The 15,921-nt window shown below is 43.8% G+C and overlaps 1 protein-coding gene across 5 annotated transcripts in view; it reads right to left on the bottom strand.

Moving 5' to 3' along the window:
• The window catches only part of SERGEF (secretion regulating guanine nucleotide exchange factor), a 225,808-nt gene extending 214,320 nt beyond the window's left edge, over nucleotides 1-11,488 (bottom strand). For all 5 annotated transcript variants that reach the window (XM_012456543.2, XM_012456544.2, XM_064365129.1 and 2 more), the window contains exons 1-4: nucleotides 11,429-11,488; nucleotides 6,443-6,578; nucleotides 5,133-5,288; nucleotides 2,989-3,083 (exon numbers count right to left, since the gene is read on the bottom strand). In XM_012456543.2, coding sequence (XP_012311966.2) covers nucleotides 2,989-3,083; nucleotides 5,133-5,288; nucleotides 6,443-6,578; nucleotides 11,429-11,488 — 447 coding nt within the window. The remainder of the gene's footprint in view (nucleotides 1-2,988; nucleotides 3,084-5,132; nucleotides 5,289-6,442; nucleotides 6,579-11,428) is intronic.
• Nucleotides 11,489-15,921: the final 4,433 nt, after the last annotated feature.

The following is a 15,921-nucleotide window of genomic DNA, read 5'->3' as shown; positions in this document are numbered from 1 at the left end:
TCTCTCTCTCTCTCTCTCTCTCTCTCTCTCTCTCTCTCTCTCTCTCTCATCATGCCTGGGGGAAGCCTGATGCCATGTCTGAAAAGTCCTATGGAAAGGTCCACATGGCAAGGAACATGAAACCATTACAGCTTTATCACATTTGTTTATTTACAGGTCCATATAGATTACATGCAGACCCAGCTAACATCTCAACTGCAACTTCATGAGAGATCAGCTAAAGCTGTTCCCAAATTCCTGACTCTCCAAAACTGTGACATAATAAATGTTTGCTGTTTTAATCTGCTAAGTTTTGGGGTAATTTGTTGCACAGCAATAGATAACTAATGAAGATCTTTTCTTTAGGCAAACATCCCCAGTACATCAGCCATCACTGGGTTTCAAATGTCCCTCTCCTCCCGGTTTCTCTTCTCTAAATATGCTCTAGTTTTTCAATCTGTCTCTTTTAAAGGAACTGTATAGCACCATCATAACCCCATTAGGGCTTATCACATTTTTTTGTTTACAGGTCCACAGTGTCTTTCTAAACTTTAGGACCCTCAAGGGCAGGATCTGAGTCTTATATACCTTCATGCCCAGGGCCTAAGCATCAAATGCACAACAAAACACAACATCTCAGATGCAGGCTGACTGAGCTCTGGCCTTCCTTCTTCTGGAAACTATACTTCTGTCAATGGAGTCCACAATCACATTAGCTTTTGGGAAAATCAAATCTTTCTGTTAATACAATTTGAACATATCGTCCTTTAAATTTGTTTTTTGTTTTTTCACCCAAAAACTAACTGAAGGGCTTTACATGTGACTTCTCTTCAACATCACTCACCTCCATCTCTTACTCTCCATCCCAACTGTCGCTGCTTTAGTTTGGGCCACAGTTATCTCATGTGGATTGTGAGCAAGAGTTTCCTAAGTAAACTTCCTTCAATCCATCTTCCACTACCCTATCTGACCTCCCTACCATGCTGTTCTTACCATGCATCAGATACAACCACCCTGATTGCCCGATTCCCACCTACTCTACCCTGGAACTCCCACCTCTTCCTTATATTCCAACCATACTAAATCACTCACAATATCCCAAATTCTCCTGTTTTATACTTCTCCACCTTTGCTTACATGGTTCCTTTTGCCTAGAATGTTCTTCTTTTGCACCCACTCTGTGCATCCTCCTAGCCCAAGACAGTCATAAACCTGTTCTCACCCCACCTTCCTCTAGATGTTCAATATTCCCTCATTTGGGGATATACATGCATCTATCATAGTTCTGACATGGTATTACATTTAAGTATTTATGTGCCTATCACGTACTACCAAACTAATAAAAATCTCAAATGCTATGACAGGTCTTATCAACTTTGCTCCCAATGTCTAAACATAGTACCTACACATAATGGTTGCCATTAAACAAATGAATGAATTTCTATTAAATTTCACTTTGGCACATTGCTCCTATTACTGCACAGAATATAATCTGTCAAAATGTTTTTACTTTCTGATTCTGTCATCCAACATATTGCTCCTCTATTCTTTAATTATATAAAGTATAATTAAGCTAAATTAATTATAACTTATATGTAGGTTCTTACAAGGCCATCTATTTGCAATTGGGAGCTATAACACTTCCTTCAGGAACTACAGAGCCTAGACTTGTGTGCATACCATGGGAACCATGATCCCATACAACAGTCCCCAGACCAGCAACTGAGTTCAGCAAGATGGCAGGAGCAGACCCAAGATTTCTACAGGGAAAAAGATCTCCCACTAGTAATCAGAGTTTAGGGAAATTAGATAGGAGTGGGGCAGCTTAGGTGGTTAAACTCATTTTTGATTCAAGCATATTTCTTTAAAAATTCTATATTCCTATTATGATCACTTACAATACAAACTTCACAACAAGGGGTACATTTTAAGTATGATGCACTGAAGTAAAGAGCTCTGAACTAGGGCCAAGAGTTCTGTTTAACACTTGTTTTGTCCAGTATGGTAGCCACTAGCTACATATAGCTCTTGAGAACTTGAAATGAGATTCACTAAACTAAGACATATTGTGGGTAAAAAATGCACACCAGAGTTCAAAGACTTAGTACAAAATAAGCATAAAATATCTTGTTAATAACTCTCATACTGATGACATGCTGAAATGATAATAGTGTAAATACACTGGATTAATTTAAAAGTTATTAAAATTAATTTCAAATACATGCTACAACATGGACAAAACTTTAAAGCATCAAGTGAGGTAAAAGAAGCCAGGTCACATATTTTATGATTTCATTTCTATGAAATGTCCAGGACAGGCAAATCCACAGAGACAAAAAGTAGATTAGCACTCACCAGGGGCTGAGGGGAGGGGAGAATAGGAATTGACTTCTGTTAAGCACATAGTTCATTTTGGTGGTAATGAAAACGTTCTAAAATAAGATAATGATACTGGTTGCTCATCTCTGTGGATATACTAAAAACCACCAAATTATACATTTTAAAGGGGTTAATTTTGTGAATTATAGCTCAATAGTGCTGTTATTTTAAAAATTAATTTCACCTGTTTCTTTTTTAAATGAGGATACTAGAAAATTTTAAATTACATATAGCTCACATTATATTTCTACTGGATAGCACTGGCCTATACCATTTGCCTAGCTTAGTGTCTTTTGACAAATCACTTCTATCTGAACCTATTTCTAACATAAATTCCATTATCACTAATTTTATAACTGTAAAATGTCATTAATATCCTTATGAGATGTATTACTTTTATTGTTTTATTTCACAAAACTTTACAAAGTATATGAAAACTAACGGAGGTTTTCATTCACAATGTCTACCTCCCAACTTAATTTTTCCCAGAAGGACTTATTTTTCAACTCAAATTCTTCTACCCCATGGGTTTTCAGGGATCCTGACAGCTTTTATTCTGAGGAGGGATAATGTAATACCTTGGATACACTTTAAAAGGTCATGGGCAAGCTAAATATTAACTTTCCTCACCTCAATGGCCTGGGGAACCACACATCTTCGAGGTCCATGAGGAACTCCTAACTGGCCAAAGGAGTTGGATCCGCATGATAGAACTTGACTGTTTTCTGCAAAATACAAATACTTAAACATTGCAAATCTATGAAATAAGACGTCTGTGACCAATGGGTAACGCTGAAGGGTGAGAGATGCAAAGCGGGTGAGGGGAAGTGCTTCAGTGAATTCAGACCATATTCTCTGCTTTTATTCCTCTGGGAATGAAAACAGTGGACACCAGGTTAAGCATTCTACACAGATTGTCTATTCTGTTATCTCATTAATAACAGATTATCTATTAGAACACTTAACTCAGTGCCTAGTACTGGGATGGGAGGATACTAATTTCTCACTTTTCACGTTTCCATGTGACAAAATTTCCATTAGTGTAACACTCCAGCCTTTCTCCCTTTCTCCCCATCCTCAATGCTTTCTAGGGAACGGGTCAAATAACCAATTGGTGAGTCTGGGAGAAGGGACAGGACATGTGTGGCTTGGCATCTCCCTCTCAGTGACTCTAGGCTGACACAACTGAAGCATTTCCCAGTGGGGAAAGCCTAGAGATTTGGGGGCAAGTTTGGACCAGAAGAATATTAGGACCACTTAGCCTCATAATTAAGCCTGTCCTCCAATTTAGCCTTTATCAGTGAAAGGCCAATCGTTTTTGATATCCAATACTGACTTCTCTGTGCCTTTCTCACAATAGGCTCCAAATGTGAGCAGGAAAGAGTGTTATCTACCGACTCCTTATAATCCAATATAGGCTCACAATAAACACTTCATTAATGATAGCCATTATTTAGATTCTAGTAAGTACCATCAAATTCAACATATATTACAGAACCCCTCCACAGAAGAGAATGGTGACACTTGAGCAGGGTTTTAAAGCTGAGATTCGAGTTCATCAGATAGACAAGAGGGGCTGGTCCAGACAGAGAAGAGCATGTACTGCTTGGTATGACTAGAAAGAAAATCAGGAGGAGTGTGGAGAATAAGAGACAAGGCAACAGAGATAGCTAGGGAACAGTTACAGAAGGCCAACACTAAAAAACTAGGAATCTAAGCTGTGTCTGGGAGAATCCACAAGGGTTTAAAACAGGAGAGTGACAGAAGATGCCCTTGCCAGAGGACTGTGACAGAGAGTCTGATCAGAAACCACAGATGGTCCTTTAAATCCAGGATGGCCAGCTAGACAGAGCAAAGCTGAACAGAAGTCAAAACTGCTTCAAGGGAACAGACATCAGTTGACAAAGTAACTACTGCTGGCTGCTCCCAAAAGTATTATTCTATTAACCCTCTGGCCATATCCTATCCTGCTACCTGGCCTCACAAAGGCCAAACAGATCTGTCCAACCCCATTTATTTAAAAAAAAAAAAAAAAAAAAAAAAAATCCCTCAGCAGGAAAAAGCTGCCATCACTGCTTTAGCAACCACTATTCCCTCATATTCTCCTACGACATTCCCCGTGAGTAACCCTTAGCTGCCACTGCTGGCCACTGGCCAGCAAGCCCAGGCACACGGCTATTATGAACTTTTGGGACAGGAAGTGGCCACCAAAGGTGATCTAGTCTATTCCCTACTCTCTGATCCCAATCGCCTGTACTGTTAAAACCATCCTTTGAAAAGGTACTCCACAACTTTCCTTGACAACCAGAGGGAAATTTTGTCTGTGCTTTTCATTTATTTTATATTTATTTATTAACTTAGAGGCGTAGTCTTGATCTGCCACTTTGGCTGTGGTACAGTGGTGCAATCTCGACTCACTGCAACCTCCACCTCCCAGGTTCAAGCGATTCTCCTGCCTCAGGCTCCCAAATAGTTGGGACTACAGAGTAGCTGAGACTACAGGCATGGGCTACCATGCTTGGCTAATTTTTATATTTTTGGTAGAGAAGGGGTTTCACCATGTTGGCCAGGCTGGTCTTGAACTCCTGACCTCAAGTGATATGCATGCTTCGGCCTCCCAAAGTGCTGGAATTACAAGCGTGAACCACCATACCGGGCCTTGTGTGTGCTTTTTAAACACATAGAGGCCTTCATTTAATCAGCAGTCACCACTATCATATTGTTCTCACCCAAAGCCTTTATGGTGATAAAAATTTATCTAGGAGTGAACTCACCAGTGAGTATAATGGTAAAATCCCAGCCACAGGCCACCTGTTGGATGGGACAGCCAAGAAGGGATTTGCAGGGGGTAAAATATGGGACATCCTCTGTGTGACCAAGCCCCAGTTGCCCATCTTTGTTCAGGCCACAAACAAAGAGGTCCCCTCCATCTGCAAAATATAAAGGCATCAGTGATAGTGTGCCCAGGGAAAAACACAGTTGCAAATTGAACAAAAAGATTTCACTAATTATTTGGAGTCTCATACCAATAAATTTTTTTCCCATCCAAGTTAATAAGCTATGTATGTTCATGTATTCTGGAGCCAAATGACACAAGGCCAAGGGCCTCAAATCTAACAACTACATAGAAACTTCAATCAATCACCAAACTGAGCATCTACTAGAACAAAAAGCCAACATTTAGAATGCGCCAGGTACTGTCTTAAGAGCTTTTGTGCGGGGCGGACTTATCCTATAGGCACAGCGTCTAGGGGCTACAATGCTTTTAGAGGCCCACAAGAGTGGCTTAATTTTTAGTTATTTTGAAATGAGAAAAAAATAATGTAATAACAATGCATATATAATACTAAATCTGGAGTGGATTCTATTAATATTCATCTTTATACCAACACAGTTGTAAAATATAATTTCATTTATTTACGAAGGAAGGGGTCCATAAAGGCAAAAGCACCAAGGACCCATGACAGTCAGAGTGGAGCCCTGCTAATTCACTAGTTCTCTTCATCCACCATTATTATCCTCACGTAACAGATTCAGAAACTGTGGTTATTTGCCCAAGGCCACATAGATAATTAATCATAGAACCAGGATCTAAACCTACACATTTGATTCTGGAGCTCATGTTCTTAACCAGATGCAACATGCCCCCTTTACAACATTGTAGCACTTGTACTACTTGTTAAGTGCTAGCCTAGATACAGTAAGGGAAGATTAAGGGAAATACACAGTTTCTGCTCTCAAGAAATATCCAATCTAATTACAAACACCTCTAACTCCTATGGTGTAAAATATACATTGTAACTCTGCCACTAATTTGCCTTGTGATGTTAGGCAATCAATGTTTCTTTCTGAGTGTCATTTGCATAATGGAGGAGGTGGGTGTAAGGGGTGGCCTAGAAGATCTCTGAAGTCCTTCTGGCCCTGACAATCTAGGATCCTCTGATGGTAACTGGCTCTTTCACAAAAATATATTCTTTTCCTCTGCAAAATTAAAAAAAAAAGGCTGAGAGATGGCAATATAACGTCCCAGGGGGAAATGTCTAAATAAGAAAATGAATGACTATCTACTTTTGAAGGAAGCTACCTGTGACAATTGCAGAATGGCCCCCTCCTCCTGTGATCCTCCTGATACACCTGGGTTTACAGAAGTCATTCAGTTGCTGGGGCAACAGCACATCTTCCTTATGGCCAAGGCCAAGCTGCCCATAACTATTTGCACCCTAGGGATGAATAAGCCAAGGATGAAAAAGTGTGGGGACTATAAATGTCAATGTCTACTTACCTGTCTCTGTCTTTCTCACTCTGACATATCTTGCAGAGCCTATAACAGATGACATTTCTTAGGCTCATTTTTTTTTTTTTTTGCTCCTTCATGGCAAATACAGCACTGTTTATTCAAATATATAATAACAAGCACTAGAAAACAACATGTAACACTCTCTCCCCACCCCTGATCTGCAATCCCGTAAGTAAGAGACTCATAACCATGACAGTGGAGGAAATTCATGTCCAGGAAAGTTCCTAGGTAGGCACGCTGATGAGCTTAATCACTTAATGCCTTGCCTCTTGGCCTCCTGCAACAGCTGAAGAAACCACATTTTTCCCCCTCAGGCCCCAGAAGGCGAAGTGGCGATGCCAGTCATGGCTGGAGGGGATACGAGTCCTATGAGGTACTTGGCCTAGCCCAATCCTCTGGAGGTAACGGGGTAAAGTGGCCCTTCCTCTTAGGGTGGCCATGAAAAGAGAGGCCATAGCCTTTTAAATCAAGGCTCTTTTGACTGAGAATAACATACCCTCTTGAGGAGGAGAGCCTTCTCTGCTCCAGAGAGGAGTTCTGCACTGTGAGTACTTGGCAGGAGTATCTCATATCTCTCTTTATGAGATATGAGCCTCACCCCCTCACCTCCCACGCCACCTCATGCTTTCCCTAGCTGAACTTCAGCCCCCAAATGAGAAAACTATCCAGCACATTTCAAATAAATTATAAATATGGACATAGAATCTAAACAAAGTTCCAGAAGCTGCTCACAGACCCCCACAGGGGTCAGCCCAAATAAAAACGAAGTCATTCCTTTGTTCTCTGTGTCTCCGGAGTTGTGGGCAAAATTGTCTCCCCTTGTCCATGAGTAATCATGGGGACAGCTCAGGACAGAAAGAGTTTCAGACTTAGAAACTCTCTCACCCCATCTCCTTTCTGCCCTCCTCAAATCTCTTCCCCAAAATCTAAAATGAAAAATAATAATCATAATAATTCACTCATTGAAGGACTCCAGAGCATTTGGGAATGTAAATCTTACCTCTCCCTTCTCAAGTGAGAAACTGACCAAAGAGGAAATAACTGGTTAGGCTCATTCTTAAGGGCCGTTATATGCAACCCATATTTAGATGGAGGCTCCATCCTCAGAACACCATGATTTCCATATGAGAAGAGTCCTTAGCATCCATAACTCATCCAGTGATATTCCTCATCTTTCCCTGCTTATGCTCCAGCCCCCACATACTGCCTTTGGGAGACAGCACAAGGGTTCCTTCTGATAAAAGCTAACTACCTAGGGAAGCTAAGGAAAGAAAAAAATGAGGGAAAAATGGCACCAAAATGGGAAGGAAACAACCTGGAATTCGTTCTTGTTCCTCCTCCCCACACCCTCACTGGGAAAACTGGCCATGACTCTGGAATCAAAGTTGGCTAAGGATTTTGTGCCTTAAAGCAAGGCACAGCATTATTTCATTTGTAGTGAAAGAGGTTGGCAATGATCCCTAAGGGCCATTCCAAGTACAGTGCTGTGTGACTCCAAGATTCACATGGTGAGATTCCAGTAAGGGGACAGATTTCCCCTTGACAGGCAATACGTCTATTATTATACAATAAAGGTCCATAATCCCTAATCTGAAATGCTTGCAGTCAGATGTATTTCAGATTCAGAATTTTACAGCTTTTAGAAAAGTAATACAGTATATATGTCATATATACTGACGCAAGGTCCAGGGACAGCAGCCCATAAGCAAAACAATAGTATTTCTGCATTAAAAAGTACAAATATTCATAAGAAGTGACCAAAGACTATAAATGGCCTTATGTCCAGTAAGTTGTGGGTTTTCAGAGCTTTTTGTATTCAGAATTGAAGATAAGTGATTGAGGACCTGCAGAGAGAATCTTACTAAGACTTTAGAAATTCTAATTTATTCAGGTATCTACTCCTAGCTGGTTCTTCCTGGAGATGAGAAGTAAAATCTTTTACATATGTTTGTTTTTGAAGACACTTGAATGAGGAAAGGTAATGTAAAATAATTACAAAAAAATACACACATACATACAAAATCCTTCCCTCATAGTCTATTTCATGGCCATCCTGGGCTGCAAGGACTCAAAGATGGAAGAGTAAGCCATGGCAGGGACATAAGTCCCAGAAGCTCATGGGGGCAATATTAGCTACCAATTACTGAGTGCTTCTCTCCACACTTTGCATTCACCTTTAATCTTCACAACAACTAAGAAGGACATTATCATTCCCGTTTTACAGAGGAAGACACTAAGGCTCAGAGAGGCTAAGTAACTTTCCATAGTTACATCTGCGTAGGCAACAAGTCAGATGCCCTGCTCCTTTTACTATACCTTACTGTGTCTCTTAAAAAAAAGAAAAAAAGAATATACAGTGAAACAGCCCAGAGCTTACCTGGCAGGAGGTTAACTGTATGACTTTATCTAAAATAGCATCCCCATATCACTCATTTTCTACTTTATTTTTCTTCATGCCACTTCTTGATGTTACATTATATATGTTTACTTGTTTACTATAAATCTCCCCTTTTAGAAACTAAACTCCAGGAGGGCAGGAACTCTGCTTTACTCACTGCTAATTCCCCTGCATCTGAAACTGTGCTAGCCGAAAGAAGATGTACATATATTTATATGGGGAATGAATGTAAGACTATGAAAGACTATTGCTCAGCATGAAGGGGAATATAGAGTACACATGCACATGATTTCTTGGTCAGTCCTGAGATCTCCGTGGCTGTCCCATTACCAGGGGTGCAAGGCTGCTGAACACATGGGAGAAAAGTACTAAGACACATGGGCTCTCTGAGGTTCAAATTATGGTACCAATTTTTGTGATGCTGCCAGAGGCCCTAAATCCAGGATAAAGCAAGACAAAGTAAAATTTAATACAACCAATTACAACTGCTATTAGCCTTTCTTCCTTACAAACACTCCAGACATATCACATATGCACACATGCACACACACACACACACACACCCCTCACAAGGTAAATCCCCTTCTTGTGGACTGAACTTTATTCCCCCAAAATTCACATGTTGAAGCCCTAATCTTTCCAAATACTACTGTATTTGGAGAGAGGGCCTTTAAAGGGGCAGTTAAAGTTAAATGAGGTCATAAGGGTGGGGCCCTAATCCAATATGACTGGTGTCCTTACAAGAAGAGACACCAGGGACGCTCACACACACAGAAAAAGCCATGTGAGGACACAGTGAAAAAAGCTATGTGAGGATACAGTGAGAAGGCGGCCAACTGCAAGCCAGAGAAAGGCCTCGGGAGAAACCAAACCTACTCAAACCTTGATCTTGGCCTTCTAGTCTCCGGAAATGTGAGGAAATAAATGTCTGTTGTTTAAGCCTCCGTTGTGTGGTATTTCGTTCTGGCAGCCCTAACGAACCAACACACCCCCGCCCCAGTTTCAGATTATGCAGCAGCAAAAACACACCACCAAGCCTCCAAACACAGCAGTAGGGTGACGTTCAACAATCTATTAAACATATTTTAAAACCTCTAATATTCGGCCTTGTCTATACTAAAACAATTATTTCTGTTTCAGTACAGACAAGACCGAATATTAAAAGTTGTTTCTGTCCGATGTTTCCTCTATCTACACAGACGCCAGTCTCCTGCCTAGAAAATTCAATCCCCAACTCCACTCCCAGCTCCCAGGCCACCTCAAAGACGCCTAGCCAGTCAGACTACCGCAGGCCACACCATGCTCTCTCCCTCCTGCCAAACTGCAGCCCCATATTCAACAAGTGCTCACCTTTACTGATCATGACATCTTTAAAAACTGGTCAATTAATACTGATTTTTGCAGCAATACCGGTTATAATTTTGCTCTCCCCAATACAAGAGCTGGAAGTCTTTCACTCATGTGTATTTCCCAAACCACCAGCACATGGCTAGGCAAACATATGCTCCTTCATTCATTCGTCAACAGGTATTTACTGGGGACCTTCAATGTGCCAGACACCAGGAAAGGCACTGGCACAGCAACCACTCTTACCACACTTACTTTCTAGCCAGGGAGATTGACGTTAATAATAAATTATACACATAATTACAATTGTGATACGTGCTATGAAGCAGCACAAAACGCAGCACAAGACTGTTCCCATGCATGCTGGTGGGCTGCCTGGCACACTCTGGTGCACGAACCCTCCTCTCTCCCGGACACACATCAGGATGACCCTGTCTCTCCCAATGCTCCCGTCAAACCAACAGCAACCCAACTCCCGCAAGACAGGCAAGAACTGGTCACAGCAGAGTATCAGCAAATAGGCAGGGTCTGTGCGGTGTGCGCGGCCGAACACCGCAGGCCTCACATCCAAAGGGTGTTCTCGCCAAGCCGGGACAGGGCCTCCATCCTCCAGGCATCAGGAGCGGGGGGAGCACAGGTGTCCCCACGGGGCTCTGGGACCGGGCGATCCTCTCCACCGAGCCCGCCGCGCTGTCTTCCAGGCGCTATCCGGGCCGAAGGGCTCCGCGGAACCAGACGCTCAGCCCCGAGGCAGGTTCGCCCAGAGGCAGGTTCGCCCCGAGGCAGGTTCTTCCCGGAGCCACAGCCCCTCCGGCCCCGACCCCACCAGCCTGCAGGCCCCTAAGTCGACCGCGAAGACCCTTCCCTCCCTGCCCGCTCCTCCTCCGCTCCCAGTCCAGCAGCCTTCCACCCGGAGCCCGACTCGGACCTCGGCCACTCAGCCCCTGAACTGCCCACGCCAAGGCCCGGAACCCCCACGTCCCGGCGCCCCTCAGAGCCGGCCCCGGCCCGAGGGCGGAGTCACGTACCCAGGCGAAGAGCGCGGCCGCCACGGGGGCGGCCTCCGAGGCGCTGGGCTCGCGCTCCATGCGAGGGCGCTCCATGCGAGGACGCTCCGCCGGCGCTTCCGGGAGGGATCGCACGGGGGCGGGGCCTGTCGGGGACGGGTGGGCGCGGGAGCCCCTGGCGCGAGGACTGGACCGGGGACGCGGGATCGCGTGGGCGCGGGGCGGGGTCTGTGGTGGGAAGGGGCCCGCGGGCCTAGCGAGGAGGTGCGGCCGCGCCCTCCGGCCGCCGGGGACCAGCGACGAGCGGGACCGGACGACAGCCCCGGAGCCGCACGACAGCCCCGGAGCCGCCTCCCAGTCGGCCCGCCCCGGCGCGCTCGCAGCGTCCCCTGCCGCAGCCTCCTGTCGCGCTGGGCCGCTCAGCCTCTCGCTCCACCCCCTCGTACTCTTTATTTTTAGTCATAATTTCGTGTTGCATGCATGTGCACTGCGCTCCACAGTTCACAAAGCTCCTTCGCGTTTTTGTCTCCTTGGAGTCCCACCACAGCCCAGAGGGGCTGACAGGGCAGGGATGGCATCACCATTTGCGGGAGCAGGAAATGGAGCCTGAGGGGGCGGGCAGGGTCCTGCGCGGCGTCTCGGGCGCAACTGTCTGGAACCCGCTTTGGTCTGCGTTCGCAAACATCTGAAGGGGCGCCTTGGGAGGCAAGCTGAGTGGCATGTCGCGGTGTCGCCCTCTACACCTGGCATGGAGCGAGAACTCGCGCCTCGCGGAGCTGAATACGGGAGAGTGGTTAGCGTCGACTCCTACTGGGGCAGCCTCGGCGCTCTGGGCATGGCGCTGCGCTCATTCTATTAATACTGGATAACTTTCACCCAACGAACATTTCCATAAAAAATAGCTTTTCCCAGACAGCGTCATGTTGCTGGTGGGAGTTAAATGAGTTCAATTTACCTAGGGGAAACTATGGCACTGCCTAGTGGGAATACAGAACACATGGGGTCACATTAAAGATGATCATCCACATTCGTAGCCCTTGGCCCCTCTGCTGACACCGCCTCCCGCACTCGCCACCCTTCACGCCTTGGCTTGTGGGAGGTGTCTTGAGTGAGCTCTTACACTCTCCTTTCCTGTTCTTTCACTCCACCCACTCCTAGGAGTTTCTGCCTGTAAGACCACTTGAAGGCAGCCCCTCACCTTTACCTCTCCAACCTGTGGCATCTGGAGAACGTTGATGATCATACCGAGAAAAAGGCAAACTTTGGAAAGATAAAACAGGTCTTCATTCTCTAGGGATCTGAATGTGCAGAAGCTATACCATGCTTGCTGACTGTCTTACAAGTGGGCTTTTTTGTGCTGACCATTTCTTTCAAGCATGTGTAACAGGATGTAAAAATGGGACTCTTCCCCGCTCAGTTTTGGTTGAGCAACAAGTGAGTTATTCCTGTATCATAAAGTAAGGTGCAAGACCACCAAAGCAGGACTTGCAAAGCAGCTGTGTAGAAACCAGTGTATGACTTTCAGTCTACGAAAAAGGTTGAGAGGCCAGAAAGAATTGTAGTAGAATATGTGGCCACAATTATCAATGTGAGGTGGGTCTCACCCATCTCATGTCCAAGGAAAGGTACTTCAGCTGGGTCCCCGAGAGAGCTTGGCATGCATCCCTCTCGATTAGGACCCCGGCAGGCTTCTGTCCAATCCATGCTGAGAAATACGAGGGCTTGTGGCTGGATATCTGCTCTAATAGCTAAGCAAAGACAGATTGATGCTTTAGGAGGTCTTTCACACCCAGTTTTTCAAAATAAAAACTGTCCATTTCCCATGCATTTCCTATACATGAGCAAACTGGCTGGGGGATGGTCTTAGACCTTGTCCAAGGGAATTTCTGGAAGGGTGAAGTGACACACACAAGAGAGTGATCACTAGATTCCTTAAGGGTGAGGGAGATGAATTTAACAGCCCAGAGAGATACATTTACCCACATCAAGAGATCCCAAGAAATAAGAAGGTGGCAAGGTCTTCCAAAACGCCCACAAGAAAATGCCAGCATGAAATACTTAAGCAAGCTCAGAAAGCACTGATGCCAACTCACAACAGTATCAGACCAAAAAGAACTTTCCTCCTTCTTACCTCCTCCCCTCTACTTCCCCCCACCCCAGTTCTAGAGAAGAAAAAAAAGCTTCAACCTTAAAGTTTGTTTTTTAAAGTTTTTCACAGGACTAGCCCTTTTAAATATTGAAATGAGAAAGTGTGTGTGTGTGTGTGTGTGTGTGTGTGTGAGAGAGAGAGAGAGAGAGACAGAGACAGAGAGAGAGAGAAATGGAAATTAGAAGCTAAGGACTTTTTATTACCTGTGAGCAAGCAGAAAAGTCGAGGCAGCAACCTAAGATTTCACCCAGAAGGGCAAGGAATAACTACCTACAGAGCCAGTTTTAATAGAGGGTCTGGGAGAACATAGTTGTTCTCTGACTTCACCCCTTGATTGTACAAACATCAATACTTTAACCTACAGTTACGTTATCATGTTAGATCCCTTAATATAATTTATTGGAAGTGTTGAGATGTTGCAACTATTTCAACTATGTACTCACCACTGCCTAGTTCTTCCCATAAGCAACCTGGCTGAATTGCAGTTCCTGAATGGGACTAAATTTAAACCATCTAATGGCTTCAATTTCAGATGCCTTGTCTCCTCGAAAGAGGAAAGTATAAAGAATTTGGGAACATACAGACTGCATCTCTGTATTGTAAAGGTTAGGAAATTTTTCCCATTGGATTATTTCATTTGATTGTCCCAATAACACTAGTATGGTAAGTGCTGTTAGGAGTATTATTTTATTTTATATTATTTTGTTTTTTTGAGGCAGGGTCTCCCCCTGTTGCCCAGGCTGGAGTGCAGGTGGCATGATAATGGCTCACTGCAGCCTCTACCTCCTGGATTCAAATGATCCTCCCAACCTCCCAAGTAGCTGGGGCTACAGGTGTGAGCTATCTTGTCTGGCCAGGATCATTATTTTATTGATGAGAAAACTGAGGCTCAAAGAAGTTATTCAAGGTTAGTTTTCTACTTTTGATAAAGGAAGATTAGCTAGCTGCAAACCTATTCTCTCATGAAAAACAACTAGAAAAGTTGACAGAAAATATTTTTAAAATCTGTTTCAAGTCATTGGAGAGCTATCAAAGCAGCAAGAACTTGAAGGGCCAAGATCTGGAAACTGAGAGATTATATTTGGCACTACTTTTCTCCTTGAAGCACTTGCTAATTATAAGCAATGTCTTGGAGGCTAGGAAACTGGGCTGAAATCAGCACTGAGAAGCTGAGCAGTACTTCCAGCAATCTCATAGGATAGGGATGGGAGGTGGGGATGGTGAATGTGAAGGAGGGGACAAAAGTAGGACTCCAGAGCCCCCAAGGAGACCCCCTGGTACACACTCGTAGCTTTCACTTGGGATCCCTAAAGGGCTACACCCTAAAAGTCAAGGTAAACTGGAAATAGACAAGCCTCACAAAGACTGAAGTTCAGCTTCTCTTTCACTCAATCCCTAATTGGACTAAGACTTTACCGTGCTATTGTATATTGCCTACTAGAAGCAAAAAGTAATCCCCTCTTGTGAAAGATAAAATCATCCAGAATCTAAGGGGGGATATCTGTTATGAGAAGATCGTATTAATAATTCTTTATGTGTGGAAAATGAGGAGTTTTTTTTACAAAGTCCTCTTGCAGCATAATTTCTTCAATAATCCAGTGTAGCAGACTTAGTTCATTTTACAGATGAGAAATGTAAACCAAAAATAAAATTCGAAGGCCCCCTCGCAACCATCTGAATGGACTTTCTTCTAGGCAGGGTGCTCTAAAATTTAACCTGAAAGACCCGTTGAGGCCATAACCGGATGTGGGGGTCACACACATCCCTCATTATACCTCTCCAGCACTAACATCAACACAGACCTTACGTCTGATGAGAAACAGTTACAATCTATTCTCTTGGAAGCCTGCCATCTGGAGGCTTCATCTGCATGATGAAACTGGTCTCTGCAACCTTTTATAGCATCCCAGACATTTCTATTAATTGCCAAGTAGAAAAATTTAAAGCTACCTATAATCTGTAAGCCTCCCACCCAACACTTTGAGTTATCCCAGCTTTCTGGACTCAGCCAGTGTATCTTATAAATGTATTTGATTGAAGTCTCATGTTTCCCTAAAATGTATAAAACCAAGCTGCACCCACATGACCTCGGGCACATGTTCTGAAGACTTCCTGAGGGCTGTGTCATGGGCCATGGTCACTCATATTTGGTTCAGAATAAATCTCTTGAAATACTTTACAATGTTTGACTCTTTTCATCGGCAGGAATATGCAACTGCGACTTTACCAAGAACTCTGAAAAGTGGTTACCAGGTTCCAGATGTGTTTGGCTTCTATCTCATATTCATAGGCTTTTTAAGAAGTATAAAGACATGATGGATTTCTTAAACTAATAAAACTGCTAATACAAGTTTAAATCAATTTT

The sequence above is a fragment of the Aotus nancymaae genome, unplaced genomic scaffold (genome assembly GCF_030222135.1).
Source record: "Aotus nancymaae isolate 86718 unplaced genomic scaffold, 86718_ANA_hifiasm-v0.15.2.pri h1tg000059l, whole genome shotgun sequence".
Taxonomy (NCBI): Eukaryota; Metazoa; Chordata; class Mammalia; order Primates; family Aotidae; genus Aotus; species Aotus nancymaae.
The sequence above is the reverse complement of the archived record's forward strand: the minus strand, read 5'-3'. Positions and strand labels throughout refer to the sequence as shown.